This window comes from Sinocyclocheilus rhinocerous, unplaced genomic scaffold (assembly GCF_001515625.1).
Source record: "Sinocyclocheilus rhinocerous isolate Xijiao unplaced genomic scaffold, SAMN03320098_v1.1 scaffold697, whole genome shotgun sequence".
In the NCBI taxonomy this organism is placed as follows: Eukaryota; Metazoa; Chordata; class Actinopteri; order Cypriniformes; family Cyprinidae; genus Sinocyclocheilus; species Sinocyclocheilus rhinocerous.
In genome coordinates this window covers 317,774-333,612 of record NW_015664033.1, presented here as the reverse complement: position 1 = coordinate 333,612, position 15,839 = coordinate 317,774, and the positions used below count along the sequence as shown (strand labels likewise).

General features: G+C 37.1%; 3 protein-coding genes across 4 annotated transcripts in view; 2 read left to right on the top strand and 1 right to left on the bottom strand.

Annotated features, from left to right (window-relative positions):
• Positions 1-2,031, top strand: part of LOC107729514 (nitric oxide synthase-interacting protein-like) — a 5,503-nt gene extending 3,472 nt beyond the window's left edge. Inside the window, exons 8-10 of the mRNA XM_016540056.1 lie at positions 1,419-1,489; positions 1,614-1,722; positions 1,801-2,031. Of these exons, the coding sequence (XP_016395542.1) occupies positions 1,419-1,489; positions 1,614-1,722; positions 1,801-1,872 (252 nt within the window). The 3' untranslated portion in view covers positions 1,873-2,031. The remainder of the gene's footprint in view (positions 1-1,418; positions 1,490-1,613; positions 1,723-1,800) is intronic.
• A 41-nt stretch (positions 2,032-2,072) lies between these two features.
• On the bottom strand, positions 2,073-5,939 carry LOC107729515 (reticulocalbin-1-like). Of its 2 annotated transcripts, none has more exons than XM_016540058.1 (8): positions 5,847-5,939; positions 5,208-5,429; positions 4,920-5,113; positions 4,490-4,662; positions 3,736-3,796; positions 3,538-3,629; positions 3,355-3,462; positions 2,073-2,252 (listed from the first exon to the last, which is right to left on the bottom strand). In XM_016540058.1, the coding sequence occupies exons 2-8, from the start codon at positions 5,420-5,422 to the stop codon at positions 2,148-2,150; spliced, it is 948 nt and encodes a 315-aa protein (XP_016395544.1). In that variant the 5' UTR covers positions 5,423-5,429; positions 5,847-5,939; the 3' UTR covers positions 2,073-2,147. The 2 variants fall into 2 exon arrangements, with proteins under 2 accessions (XP_016395544.1, XP_016395543.1); XM_016540057.1 differs by lacking the exon at positions 2,073-2,252 and adding an exon at positions 2,471-3,171.
• Positions 5,940-11,564: 5,625 nt separating this feature from the next.
• The window catches only part of LOC107729417 (paired box protein Pax-6-like), a 6,273-nt gene continuing 1,998 nt past the window's right edge, over positions 11,565-15,839 (top strand). The window contains exons 1-4 of the mRNA XM_016539905.1: positions 11,565-11,626; positions 13,930-14,121; positions 14,591-14,770; positions 15,020-15,090. Coding sequence (XP_016395391.1) covers positions 14,016-14,121; positions 14,591-14,770; positions 15,020-15,090 — 357 coding nt within the window. The 5' untranslated portion in view covers positions 11,565-11,626; positions 13,930-14,015. The remainder of the gene's footprint in view (positions 11,627-13,929; positions 14,122-14,590; positions 14,771-15,019; positions 15,091-15,839) is intronic.

The following is a 15,839-nucleotide window of genomic DNA, read 5'->3' as shown; positions in this document are numbered from 1 at the left end:
ATTATAATGACTAATACTGTCTTTTTACGTGTTGCGTTGCATCGCGCCGCGTAAACATAAAACCATGTCTGCATTTGTGATCGGAGAAACGACAAACAACAAGCGCTACTCTACACTGCCCAAAACTCACGTTTGAATCGTCAGCAGCAAATCCTTTAAATATGAAAATGTACTTACAGGCTGTGAGTAAGCATTATTTGTCAGCATCATAGACTGTATAGGGTCAGAATGCGCGCTGAAGGGGAAACCGGGGAACTGAATTCACCGGAACACTGGCATTGTAGGCTACTCTTCCAGGAAACAGTCCACGTCCTCCGTAAAATGCGCTGCACACATCTGAATATTTGGGTTGAAGTGTTCTGGAACAGTGTTGTAAATACAACTTAACCATTGATTTCTCGTTGTGTCCTCTTTCGGAAGGTCAAACAAAGTAGTTTCGCTTTCACAACAAAACACACAGTGTCTCCACGACATGGCGGCGGCAACAACAAGAATACTACAGCGAGAATAAAAGTTACGCCTTCTTTCTTTGCGTGAACATTTGGGCGATGTTATGCAAATCTTCCCACATCGTGACGTAGACATGTGGGGCGTGTTAGAACGAGCCGTTTTAGGTAGGCGTGGTTGACTCTTAACTTTTATAAAGAATATCTCTTTGGATTTGAGACTTTAGTATTTGCAACTTTACAGATCTTCTTTAGGCACCAAGAGCTTGTAACACTCCAAAGAGAAAGGAAAACTTGAAATCGCATCATATGACCCCTTTAAAAAAAAAAAACTCCAAGCTAGGTAAAGCCTTAGTTTGTTTATATGAGGATATTTCTTTTATTTGTATTATTTATTTATTATATGTTTTAAAATTATTATTTATTATTAGCCTATTTATTTGACCTAAAAGATATTCCGATGTCAGGTACATCATTTTGTCTGGGAAATAATAAAAGGACACTTTTTCATTTATAATTTGTCTTAAATCTCATGTTGTTAAAACAATCATTAAAAAATTGGATCATGAAACCAGTATTGTGGAATCGTTACATCCCTATTCCCAAGAAGCGTTTCTCATGATCAGTGTTGATAAAGGTTGTGCTGCTTAAGAGTTGTGATTTTATTTATTTTTTATAAGGATGATTTGATTAATAGAAAGTTCAAAAGAGAGCAGCATTTATTTGAATTTTTTTGTAACATAATATATTTACTGTCACTTTTGATCAGCTGAATATATCTTTGCTTAATAACAGTACTAATTAAAAATATATTAAATAAGTATAATTAATGTATTATTAAATGTTAAATATTTCTGTATTGTATCTTAAGAAAAAAAACGGACCCAAACCTTTAAATTACTGCACGTCTTTGCAAGCAGTATCTTTAAGATGTTTCTCAACCGTTCAGAAATAGTTTTATGTGGTCCTCAGGACAGATACGTGTGTGCAGTAACCAAAGACACGCTTGGGAACTCTGTGCCCTGTGCAGTTCTTAAACCCTCGTGAGTTTGACTTTTAAACTGTTTATTCAGCAAGAATTGATCTGACTCTATACATTTTCATACATTTAGGCCGTGCCCGCACTTTTAGTTTCTCTCTCTTTTTGTTTCCTGTCTTTCCCTCAAGTGGAGTCGTAGTCACTATGGAGTGTGTGGAGAAGCTCATACAGAAAGACATGATTGATCCAGTGACTGGAGACAAACTGAAAGAGAAGGACATCATACCCCTTCAGAGGGTGTGTATGAGAGACATAAAGCTATAAAGAGTGTCTCAACAAAGTCAGTGTATAATGTCTGTCTTTGCTCGTCGGCAGGGTGGGACTGGCTTTGCAGGTTCAGGAGTGGACCTCAAAGCTAAAGAGGCCAGACCCGTTATGCAAGCATAAACAAGAGGATTGGACAACGCTTTGACCCTGTAAATATTGTCATTCATTTTGCTGGACTTTTTTGGAGTCCTTTTGTTGTCAGTTGTTTGGTGAGGGGTAATTGGAGTGGATGTTGAAGTTATTTTTTTTCCCTTGCCCCCAAAGATACTTTAATGTCATGTGTACACAATAAAACATTTTTTAATAAATCATTTATTTTACACACTTCAAAAATCGCATTTGTCTTATTTTAAACGTTTTAATTGGCATTCAGGCTTTTTGTGGTCATAATGAGGTTAAAGTTCATCATGATCTTCTGTCAGGGTCCCAAAGTCAGTTATAGTGCTGACTTTAATGAAATCCATTTTATCCATGATCTCACTGATAGAGAGACGACCATCCTGGGAATGACATTAAGGACACAAACACAGTTTGGAAAATGCAAAGGACAAAGAATGATTTAGCTGAACAAGAGGGTGACTGATTAATAAAAAATTTTTTTATATATATATATATATATATATATAAAGCTTCTGTTATTAACAATTAGACCTCTTATCAGAATGCAATATAATGTCTTTGTCAGAACACTGAAATTAAACCCCAGTCCACAATTTAAAAAACAAACCAACATGGCTTTATTTGGAATTCACAGAGAGAAAAATGTTCCACCAATACAGTGTCAATCACTTTTGTCTCCTCCCATCTATTGAGTCCCTGCCCCTCTTTCCCTCCCTCTGGCTTCATCTCTCCTCAGCTATGCCTCTTTTCGTTTTAGTGATACATTGAATGTGAAGTCACAGACCACTAAAATTTGAAATTGTGAAATTTCCTTTGTAACAGTCAAAACAGGGCTGTTATTGTGAATACTGATGCAACTGTCCCTGTATTCAGTGCTGAACTCCTGAGCATCTCTCAAGTGGAAGATATCAGTCCATTTCCTCACAGTTAGCAAGCTGGAGTGTCTGTTCATAAGGAATGTGAGTGTTCCTTACGGTTTTGTTTCAAAGGACGAAATGTGTTTGACAATAAATAAAATTTTTATCTGTCTCACTAAAATACCTGTCTTCATTGAAGCCTAACCCCTGACTTTTGACTCTGGAAATGTTCCTACACATGATGAAAATGAGCTTTTATTTTCATATTCAGTTTCCTATCTTCTTGCCTACACCCCAAATATGTTGCCCTCCCCTGTACCCAGATATGCCAGCATTAAAGTTCATCATGTCTTTTGGTGAGATCCTCTCCGTAATTAGTCGCTTGGCTCCCGACAAACATGTTCCAGTTTGCCAGAATCTCTTCCTTTGTGATTTTGTCATCCTGGTTAGTCAATTACATGAAGCAGTTGGAAGTCCATTGCAATTCATTGGCAGTGAATTAAAAGAAAGAAGACAGAAGTAAAGATTAATTTTAAATTGATTTTTGATTATTATTATTGCCATTTATGCATTATTGCGAATTAATGACACCACCCACGTTGAAGACCCAGTGAAAGCCACTTACGTTGTCTTTATCTGTTTCATGAATGAGATGCCGGGCCTCATTATCAGCATGGTCGACCTCTCCAGGGAGGATCCAATGAGAGACTTCACTGGCATCAAGGAAACCGTCCTAACAAAAGCAAGCAAATCATGAACCATGAAAGAATAGAATAGAATGCTGACAGATTTCCTTCCCACGGCATACCTTGTTCATGTCTCTGAACTCTGAAAAGTGCTTCTTTTCTGTTGTGACCCAATCTGGTTCATTCTCTCCATTTTCAGGGTTGAACATGTCCCCTAGGGGTCATAAGGAACACAAGCACAGTTTCAATTCATCTGGCCACAAAATATCAGTTTAAATGTAGGCTTTCTTCTTTCCCAGTAGAATCGAGTAGACATTTACCAATGTATTCCCGCAGATCAATCTTGCCATCACCATTCTTGTCAATGTCTTCAATTGTTTCCTGTAACAATGAAGGATCAAAGTTTGCAACAGTGATCTGTTTCAGTGCTTCTCAAGTGGTCTGTTCTGGTCTGAAAGATGTTAAATGCTAACAATAGATAGCAAAATTAATAATCTACAGTATTCATAGTAATTCTCCTGTCACTTGGCCAATTTTTATTAGTATTTTTTAACAAAAACATACATTCTGCAGAATCATGTAGAAACCCTCTTCCAAAAAAATGCATTATTATATATATACATATGTGACCCTAGAGCACAAAACCGGTCATAAGGGTCAATTTTTTGAAATTGAGATTTATAAATCATCTAAAAGCTGAATAAATACGCTTTCCATTGATGTAAGGTTTGTTAGGATTTTTAATATATTTACAGTAGGAAATTTACTAAATATCTAAATGGAACATGATCTTTACTTAATATCCTAATGATCATTTTTGGCATAAAAGAAAAATCAATAATTTTGACCCATACAATGTATTTTTGGCTATTGCTACAAATATACCCCAGCGACTTAAGACTGGTTTTGTGCTCCAGGGTCACATATAGTGAAAATGTGAACAAGAGAATTTTGGTCCTTGGTCTATACGTTTTTTTCCTCCGTGTGAATCTTCTCAACATGTATTAAACATATTTTTAAAGCTGTTTCTGTAAAACATGCGAGTATAAATGCCTTCTGCTTTACTCTATGTACCTGTATCACAATGTCCCTCATGTGGTCAAACTCCTCTGGATGGAGGAAGGCGGTAAACTCTTCTCTGGTAGCAACACTGTCCCCGTCCCGGTCTGCAGACTTGAACCGTCTTTCATCTCTAGTGAGCATGGCTTTGTAACTCGCCTTATCATCCACATCATCAAACTCTGCATCTGGAATACAGTAATAGTACATTAACCGTCAATATTCTTTAGTTCTGTGGTATGTATTGCGGTTTAAGGTCTAAACACTAAACATTTTTGGTCTATTTAAATTAAATACTAATTTGTCCAAAATACAATAGTTTCATTTTGCGAAGATGCTGCATTGTTGTGAACAATAAATACATAACCCTACATAAACAGCTGTTTCTCATTAAAAGCCACATAATTAGTAGCCGTGCCCGAATTCAAAGGCTCATTTTAATTACCCATGTAATATCCGTAGGTGGTGTTCTTGTACTCAATCCAGCCAATCTTCCCATCCTTGTTCTGGTCGTACTCTTTCCAGTGCTTGTCCACATTCTCCTTGATGTACCTACTCTGCCTGTGCTTGATCCAGTGGTGTAGCTCAGCATGACTGATGAAGCCATCCTTATCCGTGTCAATTCTATCCACAATCTTTCTGCAAAGGGAATATACAAAAAAAATACAAAGTAAGACACTAATAATATTATTATTCTCCTATTTACTGTACCATTCTCGCATATTTATTTTACCCTAGTCTCTCTTTGCTCTCCTCAGGGCTTAGCTGGTCAAAGGTCTTGGCTTCCTCTTTGCCCAGGAAGGCCTCGTGGTCATACTGGTATCCATGGGCATCATCATGAACATGGTCACTGAGGTCAGGCTTATGATGTACACGCTTCTCCTGTGCAGGCACAGCAACTGTGACCCCAACAAACAGGGCAAGTGTCCCTAAAAAGAGCAGCTGCATATTCTCCCTAAGGAGTGTGTGTAAAAGAGACAGAAAAATATTTTATAAATTCTTTCTGCCCTAGGAAAAAAAAAGGATTATGCACACTAACACACTAAGTCATTGTGCTTAGCAATGAAAATGTAAATTTATCATCAATGGTCTCATTCAATTTTAAATTAAATGATACAGCATAGACATTTTTTTTTCAACTTTCTGAGTAAGCATCAACTATTTTATGTTAAAGCATAATAATAAAAAAAACAAGAACAAACATATAAAATCTAAAAACAATGTTTTGTTTTATGCAGTGATTTACAGGCAGCATATAATGACTATTGAACGAGCTGTACAAAAATAGTTGACATTAAAATAAAAACACAGTGCAATTTAAGTTAAAAATGAAAAAAAAAAATTTGTATGTAAAACCGTATAAATGACTTACCAAGCCTGCAGTGATTTCTGTTCGAGTACAGCCGTTTATCCTGAGTTGAGGAGTACGCGTTGGCACTGTTCTTCTTTAAAGTGCACGTAAAAGGGGGTGGGGCAGCCACGTTACGTGTCCTCAAAAAGGTTTTACTGACAGGAAAAAGAGCCAATTGTAAGACGAGATTGGGCGGGGCCTAGGAAAATTCTAAATTCTACTGGCTGCGAAACGCCACGTTGACACGCGAACGCGATTTCAGAGAAGCAGGCGTGTTTTGGCAAACTGGGAAAAAGTTTTGAGGACTGCTTATCTTTGACAGAAACATTGTGTTAGTTGCGTTTGGACTGGAAATAAATTACATTAAATGCATGTTAAATAACCTTAATGTAACATGCAAACTCTGTTTTATTAAGTCTTTAAGGCGCAAGTTAATATCTGGTCAGTGGTCTTTAAATTAGGCTACTTATACGCCGAATATAAATAGTAGCCTAATAATAATATCAATACTACTCAGAAAGTGTTGAGTGACGGTGTCGTTTTGTAAATTAAAGGCCAACAGATCAAATCCTTTAGCATTGTCAGATTAAACAAGTTAAATGTCTCACATATAGAATATTATCATGTAAGTGTAGTTTTTAAGTTTTTTTTTTAAACAAGCTAGTATAATCCCTTTTAAAGATTTAATCCTTCCTTTTTAACTAAACATTTGTCATGCACTTTTCAGAAAGTTGGTATCCGAAATAGCAATTTGTTTGTGGTCAGTTTGACAGGTATATCAGGGAGAACATGTTGAAAAATGCAATAAAATATTGCAACTGAATATAACTGGCTAAAATATAGAGCAGCAGTGTGAACACAAATCAAAATGTTTTAAATTCTATTCATGTTTATGCCATGTTTTATATACTGCAGTTTATGTTATCAAGTTAAAATCTCGTTCAGATTTACATCATACCTGTTTTTTTCTAAAGTGTCATACACTCAAAGTATATGTTATCAGTTTATACATTCCCTGGGAATCGAGCCTAACCATTGTTTTGCTATCACCAGGCTGCCAGTAGAGCTATATAGGTCTAAGAAGCAAAGGTCTAAGAAGTACTAACTTGGTTAAAAAGCAGGCCTAGACAAACTCTGTAGATTTTTACATCCTTCCTCTGCTGTTTTTAAGGGAAAAATCTATGTCAGTTCTGCAGAATGAACATGGTGAAATGTGTTAAATTGAGCATAATCAAATTAATAAAAACTATTTAATTAACAAACACACAAGGGGCAGCATAAACTTTTGTACTGTTTGGGGTCAATTTTCTAAAAAAAAAAAAAAAAAACTTTTATCCAGCAAGAATCCAATACATTTATCAAAAGTGTCCTTAAATAAATGTAGAATTTTTCTAAAGAGCGTTTTTATAAATAAATGCTGATCTTTTGAACATTGTTTATTAATGAATCCTGAAAAAATTGTATCACTGTTTCCGTAAAAATATAAAGCAGCACAATGGATCATGTGACACTGACTGGAGTTATGGCGGCTGAAAATTTATCTTTTTATCAAAGGAATAACTTACATTTTAAAGAATATTAAATAGAAAACATTTATTTTAAATTGTTAGACTGCTTCACAAAATTCTTGCTTATACCTTTTTTCCCTTTTTTTGATCAAATTAATGCAAAAAAAAAAGTTTAAAAAACTGACCCCAAACTTTTAAATGTATGCATATAAGGGAGCTACAAAGCTTTCTGCAGAATTTCTTGCTTCGAAATTCCATGTTAGCCTGCTTATGAGACAACGAAATACTTGCACCTATGGATGCTAGGACCAAGGCCACTTCGTTGTGTCTACTTATACCTCCTTCAACTTTGTCACCTCCGGATTTCGTCGTTTCTCGATTCCTCGTCCTCCCTCACATCTTTTCTCACAACTTTTCACACCTGCCCTCTTTCTTTACCTCTTTGTCTCTCTCCAGACATACGCAGCGCTTCGTCCTTCGGTCCTCACCCCTTTTTCTCTCTCTGTGTGTGTATGTGTGTGTCCCCTCTCTTCTCTCTCTTTGCCTGTGGCTGTGTGTCTAGTACCATGGAGCAATTGAAGGTGACAGGGCCAGAGAGAGAGGAGGGGAGAGGGAGGACGTGGCACTCTGTAGCCTGGGGGCACACAACAACACCAATATAATGAATATAAGAAGACAAGTGCTCGGGAACCAAACGGATGACACAGAGTGATGGAGAGACTGTGGGCCTAATGAATTATTTGTAATTTATGCATTAACATCAATGCCTCTGCCGGATTTTGGCGTCACACGCGGGGTATCGAGTACAACACTTGCTCTTTTACCACATATACATGCACTCTCATACATGTATACACATTTTTTTAAGCGCTTGATGTTAATTTGTCCTGGCATTGTTGCTATGGTGACCTCTCTTCCCCCTCCCCCCCCAGCAGAGAGAGAGAGGGTGACAGGGATGAACTAACAAGACACTGAAAAAAATGTGCCCTGAAGGAGCGTACGCTCACACACCAGCACACATAATAAACACACACTCAACGTCACATGTGTGCAACACTCTGACACTAAATATTAACAACGTTTTATTAGGATCCCTTCTCATTTGCTTCACTTTTGTAACTATTTTAAAAAAATAACCCACACGGAGAAAGATGCTCTTCATCTTCCATTGTGTTTCTGTTTAAATCCTCTGTCTGTTTTCCGTGTCACTGTTTTTTTCCGTGCATCCTCTGAACGAGTGACAAAGAGGGAGACATAGGTATGGGGGGAGGATGGGAGAGGAAGAGAGCGGAGAGTTTTGTCAACCGGAAATAAATAAAGCTGGCACCCTCCTTCTCCTCCGCCTCCTCTGTCTCTCTTTCTCGTGCCCTCTGTGTCCCCCTTCCTTGTTTTTTTTTCTACAAGGATACATCCATGGCCTCGTTATGTCTTCCTATTTCTCTTTTTCTGTTTCAGTTCCTTCGCTATCATGCGTGTACCGCAACTGCACGAAACTCCTTGTGTCTTGTTTGTGCCGTGACAGTGTCTGTTGACCTGATGGTGCTTGTCACATTAAAGAGATGGACCTCCCAAAAATGAACGTTCTGTCATCATTTACTCACCCTCATGTCGATCCCGACCTGAGGGATGTCTGGAACACAAAGGAGATGTTTAGCAGAATGCTCGAGCTGCTCTTTTCCATACAATGACTGGTGTGAATGGTGACTAGGGGTCACCAAAAAGTACCATAAAAGTGACATAAGAGTAGTCCACATGACTCCTGCACTATATTCCAAGTCTTCTGAAGTAATACAGTAGCTTTGATCAGACCAATATCATTTTGGAAGCTTGGCAGCTCATTTAGTCACCATTCACTTTCATTAGAAAAGAGCAGTGTGAATATGCTGAATATGTGCTAAACGTTGCGTTCCACAGAAGAAAGAAAGTTTTTTTTATCCGAAAAGGTTTTTGTCCACTTTTTGTCCTTTTCAAAGGCCCTCCTGCCTAAGCTGATATATGTATCATTGGTATGTCTGTTGTAGTAAAAATAAACATGTTTTTTCTTAGCATTTTAAATTAAGATTTTGTTAATATAACTAACTTTTAATAAAGTAATATAACAACTCATTGGGGCCACTTTGAGAGTTTGCTGATGCCCCCTAGTGGGTCCCGGCCCTCTGGTTGAAAACCATTTACCTTAGAGTGAATGCATGAAAAAAAGAAACATATCAGTACACAATAAAATAGCTCATGATTCAAAATGAACCCCTTTGATCCTTCTTCTTACTTCAAAAGTGAGCATAAAGAGGCCTCCTATTTATTTGCTTAAGTTGAACCTTTCATATTAACTAGAACCAAAATGGTCATGCTTGTAAGTATTGTAGTGTTGGCTGAGTCTCCTGTATCAGACCTACAAGTCTCTCTTTCTGTTTTTCTCTCGTATTTTAACGTGTCACAGGTTCTTTGGTTTTTAAAGTTAATCCAATAAAATATGCAAATATAGCATTGGGATTGTCACAAAGTGCAGTGGAGGGTAAACATGCTTTGTGTGTGTGTGTGTGTGTGTGTGTGTGTGTGGGAGGGAGAAGAGAGGCCCTCACACGCAAGTCTGAGAGCGTCTCCTCATGTTTGCATGTAATCGTACTAGCGAGCATGGAACATACAGAGAACAGAGTAATGTGTGAAATTTCTCTTCTCATGAAGATGGTAGTGTCTTGTTTTATAATTTAAGAATATAATGGTCTGTTCATTGAAAGAGCTTTTCAGCACAGCAGCTTCTATATCTATATGATATATGACAAAAAGGTTCTTCTATGGCATCGTGAAGCACCTTTATTTTGGGGTAGCGTGTAGTGGAGTGTTGTGGAGAGTGTAGGCTCCAAGGCCAATTTAAAAGCTTTAAAAATATACTAAAATTATAGTTTAATACTTATGCTCACCAAGGCTGCATTTATTTGATTTAAAATACTGTAAAACAGCAATATAAAAAAAAAAACAGCTTTGACATCACAGGAATAAATGACTTATTAAATAAAACTGAAATCGAAAAATATAATTTAAAATAACTTTTCTATTTCAATGTGTTTTAAAAAGTCATATGACTGCAACGCTGAATTTTCAGCATCATTACTCCAGTCTTCAGTGTCACATGATCTTTCAGAAATCATTCTAATATGCTGATTTGGTGCTCAAGAAAAAGATTTTCGTAATAAAATATCCAAAAACTACTTGCACAGTGTGATATATTTCATGCAGTTGTGCATTTATGTTATACCAAAAGTTCCCAGGGATTTGTACATCCAGAGAAATTCCAATTTTTCGTCCCTGGTCATTGTTGTCTATCAATCCACATATATCCCCAGTTCCCGCTTGTAGAAACTATGGCAACACACGGACACAAATGCTGCTGTACAGGTAAACTAAACCCATTACGGCTGTCGCAAATAAAATGAAAATAAAATGAAAAGTGTTGACCGCAGCATTAAATTTAGATTCTCAATTTAACTCAATTTTGCGCCATGATTTTGACGCGTTTTTACAGTGTTGCGCATTATAACCAATCACACACAAGTCTGTTGAGCTTATGAATGCAATGGCCAATCAGAGGCGATTATCAATTTTGATATTCTTGTGGAAACTGCAACACATTTTTTAATCACTCTTTGACTGATGTGAAGTAGCAAGAAAATATACATCACTGGGGTCAAACAGAACAAAGTTGTTAGTCTGAGATGCATTTGAATATTTTATGATAAATCAAAGGGTTAATGCTTCATTTATGTCAGCATACGACATTTGATGATTTCATAGGAACACATTTGAATTAAGTTAACTTTGAAATGACTTCTCATATACATTTGTGTTGATCACAGCAGTGCAGGGTTAAACTATCACTGACCGCTGGCCATCAGAGCAGGTGCATGATCTGAAGCTGTCTCACAGCTCTTAGGTTAGCCATTTTTGGAAGTCCTTATCTACAAAAAAAGCGAATTGCCTTTGTGATACTTTAGAAATAGCTTTACATCTCCTCTTTTTCAGTAATTTTTTTTTGCCTCCACCTCTCTCTCTCATTTCATCACCCCTTTTCCTGGCATTAAGTCCAGACCTGACACTGACACTGACTCTGTGTGTCATCCCTCTCCCCCCCTCTCTCTCTCTCTCTCTCTCTCTCTCTCTCTCTCTCTCTCTCTCTCTCTTCAACACAGTCTAACATTAACAAAGCAAGAGAACAGAGAGAAGGAGAGAGGGATGAACAGAAAGTGATAGAGACACTGAGCAAGTGTGGACCACTTTTACAATTCATTCATCTACCAGGTGAGTCTCCTGCCTTCACTGCCGACACAGCGACTGAGACATTAACAGATTCATGACTCTTTTATTGGAAAAACAAAATAGATTTGGGGAAAAATTACTGGTTAATTGTGGAAAGGTTATGGAAGACTTGACCTTTGACATTTTCTGTTTTGTATAGGCTACAACAATATGTTGTGTTACACCACCAAAGGCAACGTTTAAATAATTTAAATGTGCTTGTATTTGTCTTTGCTTGAGAGTCATACAAAGTCATATTTAATTAATTGAACTAGTTCATTTCAATTAGTGCAAAACCTTTTCACATTTTTACGTCTATATACGTGTCAGCATTATTTTATTATTTATTTATTGATTTACTATTATACTTTATAAATTCATTGTATATTTTATTATATACATAAGTCAGCATGTATTGTATATAAAAGAAGCCTTTGTATATGGATTGTATCAATATTTAACTGTTCATTTCCTGGGCATATCTGAGCTCTAATAATGTTTATTATTATTACATATGTATTGTAATAATAATATATATTACATTTTATTTTTTGGAAATATACACTAATAAATACAGTTGAAATGCAATTTTTTCTTGCACCCTAATCTGTGTTGTTCCGCCACATGTCACTTCTCTATATTTTGTTTCTCCTTCTGTTCTAGATCATTCTTTGCCTTTGAGGGCCATGGTTTACTCTCAAAACCAATGCGAATATTATTATACAAGCACTTCTAGGTTATTTAAATGGCTAGATCTATAGTATTCATGACGACGGCCTCCTTTCCATGTATGTTAGTAGTTTTACATGTAGAACTATCAGTGGAACCAGTGATATTTTTTTCTAACTCTTCAGCAGCATTTATTCATTTAGCTGAACACTGCTCTATAAATTATGCGCAGGTGCTGGCTTTTTTGTGTGACTTAAATACACTTGCATTTTGGTTGGTGGCTTCATGCCTCCATTTTTGTACTGAGTTTTGTTGTGTAGTCAGTTTGTAGTCGGAAACGTGGATTGTGTGCAGTGTATCTATAATTATCTCTTTGTTTTGTTGGAGTGTGTGTCTCTCTGTTGTGTAGCATGTGTGTGTGTCTGTGTGTATTGTTGTTAACATTAGCTGACAGTATTACTCTCTCCAGTCAACCGTGTGTGTACGACGAAGTCAGACTAGATGTTCTGTACTTCTTAATTACTCCCTGTAAGTGTGTGTGTGTGTGGGGGGGGAGGTTAATGTATGGTTGTGTGTATGTATGATCCAGTCAGCCGTGTGTGTGCGACGAAGTCAGTCTAGATGTTCTGTACTTCTTAATTACTCCCTGTAAGTGTGTGTGTGTGTCTGGGGGGGGAGGTTAATGTATGGTTGTGTGTATGTATGAAAGATACATAGAGAGATAGATAGATAAAGAGAGTTTACGATGCAATAGTAACATACTTTAAAGACATCAGATGGGTCATTCATGCTAGTTTGATCTAGTTTGATGCGACAATTTTAATTACATTTTTGCTTTTCCACGACATTCTAATTTATTGAGATGCACCTGTAATTTTTTAAGTGTTAAGAAATTGCATTGTGTCATCTCAAGAAAAATTACTACATTTTAATAAATGCTGGATGTAGCTATTCCTTCAGAAAGGTAACCGGGTGGATTTTTAACATATAACCACTTTGAAATGTTTTAAAGTCAAATGTTTACTATAGAAAATCACGAAAACAGGGTTGACATTTTAAGATATACATAAAACATAAGATAAATGGATAACAGTAAATGGACTTTAACTTGTCATTGGAGAGTTAACTTCTGAAAGGACAATGATGTCATTATGACAAATATGCAATAGTTCATTATTTTAAAAAGGGATAAACATGATAATAACAGGGTTGGCACAAAACTAAAATCTAGGTTTTTACTAAAATGCTAGCTTTTGTTTCCATATTTTTTGTTTTCCAAAAAAAGGTCATAGTTGTTAGTATACTATAGCAGGGAGATGTTGGAAACAAAGACTGAAGGAAGGCCAAAAAAATTGATCATTATAGAAAATTAAAACATAAAAAAGTTTTAAAAGATGAATAACGAAATGTTACCTGATGTGTTTACTGTTAAGTGAAATTATTAATAATTTAATAAATTAAATTAAATGATATTCTCTGTTAGAAAACATCAACATGATCAGCTAATCAAAGCCATGGAAATGCAATACTAAATTGGTGACACAACATAGGCCTAAAGAATGAAATACAATAGCCATTTACTGCACATAAATACTGAATTTATTGTATTTGATTTTTCCGATGACCTTTTTTCACAGTTTTACCTCTTCCGTCCTTCATTCAGGGTTGGAGTGGTCTGGATGATAGAAGGAGAGGGTCAGTGTTTTCTCACAGGTGGCATTTGATGTATGACAATCTGACCATGCTGAACTTACAAAACGGCTCCAACTGGACTGGCCCAAACAACTGGTACCACCCGGCCGACACCATCACTCCTCAACACGGAACAGGTACGTGAGTGTTACTGAGTGATATCTGTATGTATTAGTAAAGCACCTCTGTGTGTGAATGTACGCTGTATGTGTGCTTGTGTTTGTGAAGTCAGCTGTGGGGTGAACCAGCAATTCTTATACTTGACTGAGCACAAACAGAGGGTGCCAACAGCTACACCATCAGCCACGCATGTACACCCACATACAAACACGGCCGTCTCTGGCCTTGACATCCTCTGTTTCATTACAGGAGGCGGAACTAAAGCGAGCAGACATTAGACACAGAATTAGATGCCCATAATACAGTTGCTGCTTATTCACACGTATGCAAATAAGGTCAAACTGTCAAACACAAGATGCTGCAGCGTACTAGAATTACACGGTCTTCAAAGAGACAGTTCTGTCTATATAATAACACATATTGGCACACTGAAACGCAGCACTCTTACAAGACTCTCTGAAGTTTAATGGGGTATTTTTCTCTCAGATGGTTGCGTGGACGATCTGAATGTGCAGATGGCCGGAGCAGGGGAAGGAGTGGTGCAGGGAGAGAGGGATGAGGTGGACGAGTCGCAGCTACACCTGCAGCTAAAGAGGAAGCTGCAGAGGAACCGCACCAGCTTCACCCAGGAGCAGATAGATGCCCTGGAGAAAGGTGTGACTCAAAGCGCTGGCTTGCACTGAGCTTTCCATGCAAAATAATCTCAGTCCTAGAGAGGATGTATTTGTGTGGGATTGTTTTTGCTTTTTGCGTTTGGGAAAGACGGATCTTTTTCATATTCTGCCACATTCCTTTTCTTATACTTTCATGTACATTATACATTTTGCGTACATTTTTTTCTCATCCTCATGTTGTTTCAAACCTGAATAACAGTTGTTGTTACTGTTACTATCCTCTTGTGTTCTCTCATATAAGGCTCAATGCACAGTCAGAGTGATTCGTCTCTCTCAGGCTATAGCTCTCTGTCGGTCTTCTCCAGTATGCAGGTAAATCATGATGACCTTCCCTTGCTGTATACCATATTATCTTGATAGGCAAGATGTCTGACCAAATGGACATGTAATTCTACATCAGTACTGAATAATGTACCCAGTAATTTTAAAGTTTTGACTTATAATACTGACACCTAGTGGCGCGCAAAAGCAAAAGTTTGATGTTGCAAATACCTACCAACATTCTTCAAAATAACTTCGAGCTCCACTTAAGTCATACAGGTTTTGAACGGCGCGAGAGGGAAAAATAATGACTACTAATATTTAATTTTGGGGTGAAATATCCGTTTAAAGCTCCAGTCAGGCACGAGTCACCGGGTTGTGTACAGGTTCCGTTTACAAATCTCACAAACTAAAGACCGTTCGAATTTAGAATCCTCCACTAAATTAACTCACTGAATTAGTGAAGGCGATTTATTTTTTATAACAATACAAAACGATTTCTGGGTGCATAAAACGGTGATATCTGTTTGTGGGGAAACTGTTTTAAAGTACAGTCGGCTACTGTATGCAAAATAAACTATTTATTCTATCGAAGACAATATTTGTTTTTAATGTCTTAATTAAAAAATGATGCCCTCTCAAACATAACAGCATGCGACTTTGTTTCTAAGACCCTCAGATTTCTACCCCACACTCAATTCCCATGACACACACGTGAAAAATCAGTAATATTAAACACATCACTCCATGTGGACACGCAGTACAAGGTACCATGGCCAACCCCTCCCACCTAAATCCAC